Source organism: Austrofundulus limnaeus, unplaced genomic scaffold, assembly GCF_001266775.1.
Source record: "Austrofundulus limnaeus strain Quisiro unplaced genomic scaffold, Austrofundulus_limnaeus-1.0 Scaffold26, whole genome shotgun sequence".
Lineage (NCBI taxonomy): Eukaryota > Metazoa > Chordata > Actinopteri > Cyprinodontiformes > Rivulidae > Austrofundulus > Austrofundulus limnaeus.
In genome coordinates, this window is record NW_013952428.1 from 1326085 (window position 1) to 1328108 (window position 2024).

General features: G+C 52.6%; 1 protein-coding gene across 1 annotated transcript in view; it reads left to right on the top strand.

The window, feature by feature from the left end:
- The window catches only part of zbtb7b (zinc finger and BTB domain containing 7B), a 33121-nt gene that overhangs the window by 29362 nt on the left and 1735 nt on the right, over window positions 1-2024 (top strand). The window contains exon 3 of the mRNA XM_014004726.1: window positions 598-1652. Coding sequence (XP_013860180.1) covers window positions 604-1652 — 1049 coding nt within the window. The 5' untranslated portion in view covers window positions 598-603. The remainder of the gene's footprint in view (window positions 1-597; window positions 1653-2024) is intronic.

Sequence of the window (2024 nt, forward strand, 5' to 3'; positions counted from 1 at the left end):
GCTCTGTGGTACAGAGTCCTGATCACTCCTAACTTGTGTTCCAGTGGGTGGTGGGAGTCAAAACGCAAATACTGGTCTGTATGGGTGGGTTTGAGATACACGTCAGTTTCCAACCGTCCTCCATCCGAAACTGAGACATCACAGTCCAGGAACGCCAACCTGCCATCTTTCACAACCTCTCGTGTGAACTTAATATATTCATCCACAGAGTTGATGTGATCAGTGAAATGTTGGACTTCCTGGGMTTTAATTTTAACCCAGGTGTCGCAATATTACAGGCAGAAACATGGGTGTGCTATGGGCTAAGTTTCCCTTATTGTTGCAAACCTGTACATGGAGGAAGTGGAAAAGAGAGCTCTGATGTCCTTTACAGGGACACCACTGAGCCTTTGGTTCAGGTATGTTGATGACACCTGGGTTCAAATTAAATCCCAGGAAGGAAGAAAAAAGTCACAATGAAGTAAAACTAAACTACAATGAAAAATCCAGAACTATGAAAACCCTGGTGTGCTCCAAAATCTGAGCAGCTGCTGAGTTTATTGATAAGTTTCCATTTTCCCTGCCGTCAGGTCTAACCGTCCCTTTTCTGTGTCGCAGGTGGCCATGTCTCCAGGAGAGGACGGTCTGATTGGGATCCCCTTCCCGGAGCACAGCAACGAGCTCCTGTCCCACCTCAATGACCAGAGGAGGACAGGACTCCTGTGCGACCTCACCCTGACCTCCCGCGGGGCTCGTTACCCGACACATCGCTCCGTCATGGCCGCCGTCAGTCTCTACTTCCGGCGCTTGTTCGGCGCGGAGGAGGGCGGCAGCGAGGGCGGCGGCGGGTTCAGCGTCTGCCAGCTGGACTGCGTGGCGCCCGACGCCCTGGACGCTCTGCTGGAGTTCGCATACACCGCCACGCTGACCATCCCCAGCTCCGCCATGAGAGACGTGCTGCGAGGGGCCCAGCTGCTGGGCATCCAGTGCGTGGCGGACGCCTGCAGGGACATCCTCGGGGAGACGGCGGAGACGGAGGGGGAGGAGCAGAGACCCCAACAAACCACGAGCGAGAAGAAAACGGCGGCGATGCAGAGCGGCGTGGAGAAACTGTCGAGACGAAAAGACAAGAACAAGGTGAAGAAAATCCGGCCGCATCACAACAACTTCTCACCGCCGAACGTGCTGCCTGCCTCCCCCATCTCCCGCCTCTCCCCCGCCTCTGACAACCACCGATCCCTGCCCCCCACCCAGCCGCCGAGCCTCGTTCAGGAGGAGCTGCGCCTCTCGCCGGGGCAGAACGGGGATTCCAGGCCCATGAGAGAGGCAGGGACGGGAGCCACGCTGAACGGAGGGTTGCTCCACTGGCCGCACGATCGCCCCCGCGTCGCCCACCCGCCCCCCGCCAACCAGCTGCCCGAGGACGAGGAGGCGGAGAGTTTAGGCGACGACGTGATGCTGATGAGGAGCAGCTCCGAACCTACCTCTGCGGCGGACCGAGGCGCCGCCGCGTCCGTCGCAGGAGGGGGGAGGAAGAGGAAGTCCCAAACCCCCCAGCAGTGTCCGGTGTGTCAGAAAATCATCCACGGAGCAGGAAAACTGCCCCGACACATGAGGACGCACACCGGAGAGAAACCCTTCCAATGCTCCGCCTGCGGCGTCCGCTTTACACGGTACAGAAACCAACAATCCAACTTTTCACTTTTTTATTTAAAGGGGCAATACCCAGGCAAAAAAATACTATACTAAGTATATTAAATCTAAGTATACTTTAGTATAATTAAAGCCGCACTAATCATCAGTATACTTAAAGAGTGCTGTTTTGGAACAACTAATTTAATACTAAATATACTTTAGTTGTATTTAAGTTGTACAAAAGCACAATTTTAAGTGTATTAAGTATACTTTTAAATACTAAAATGGAACAACTTCAAATATACTTCGTATACTTTAAGTTTATAGCTTTGTCTATACTCTTCCTTCCTTCCTTTCTTTCTTTCTTTCTTTCTTTCTTTCTTTCTTTCTTTCTTTCTTTCTTTCTTTCT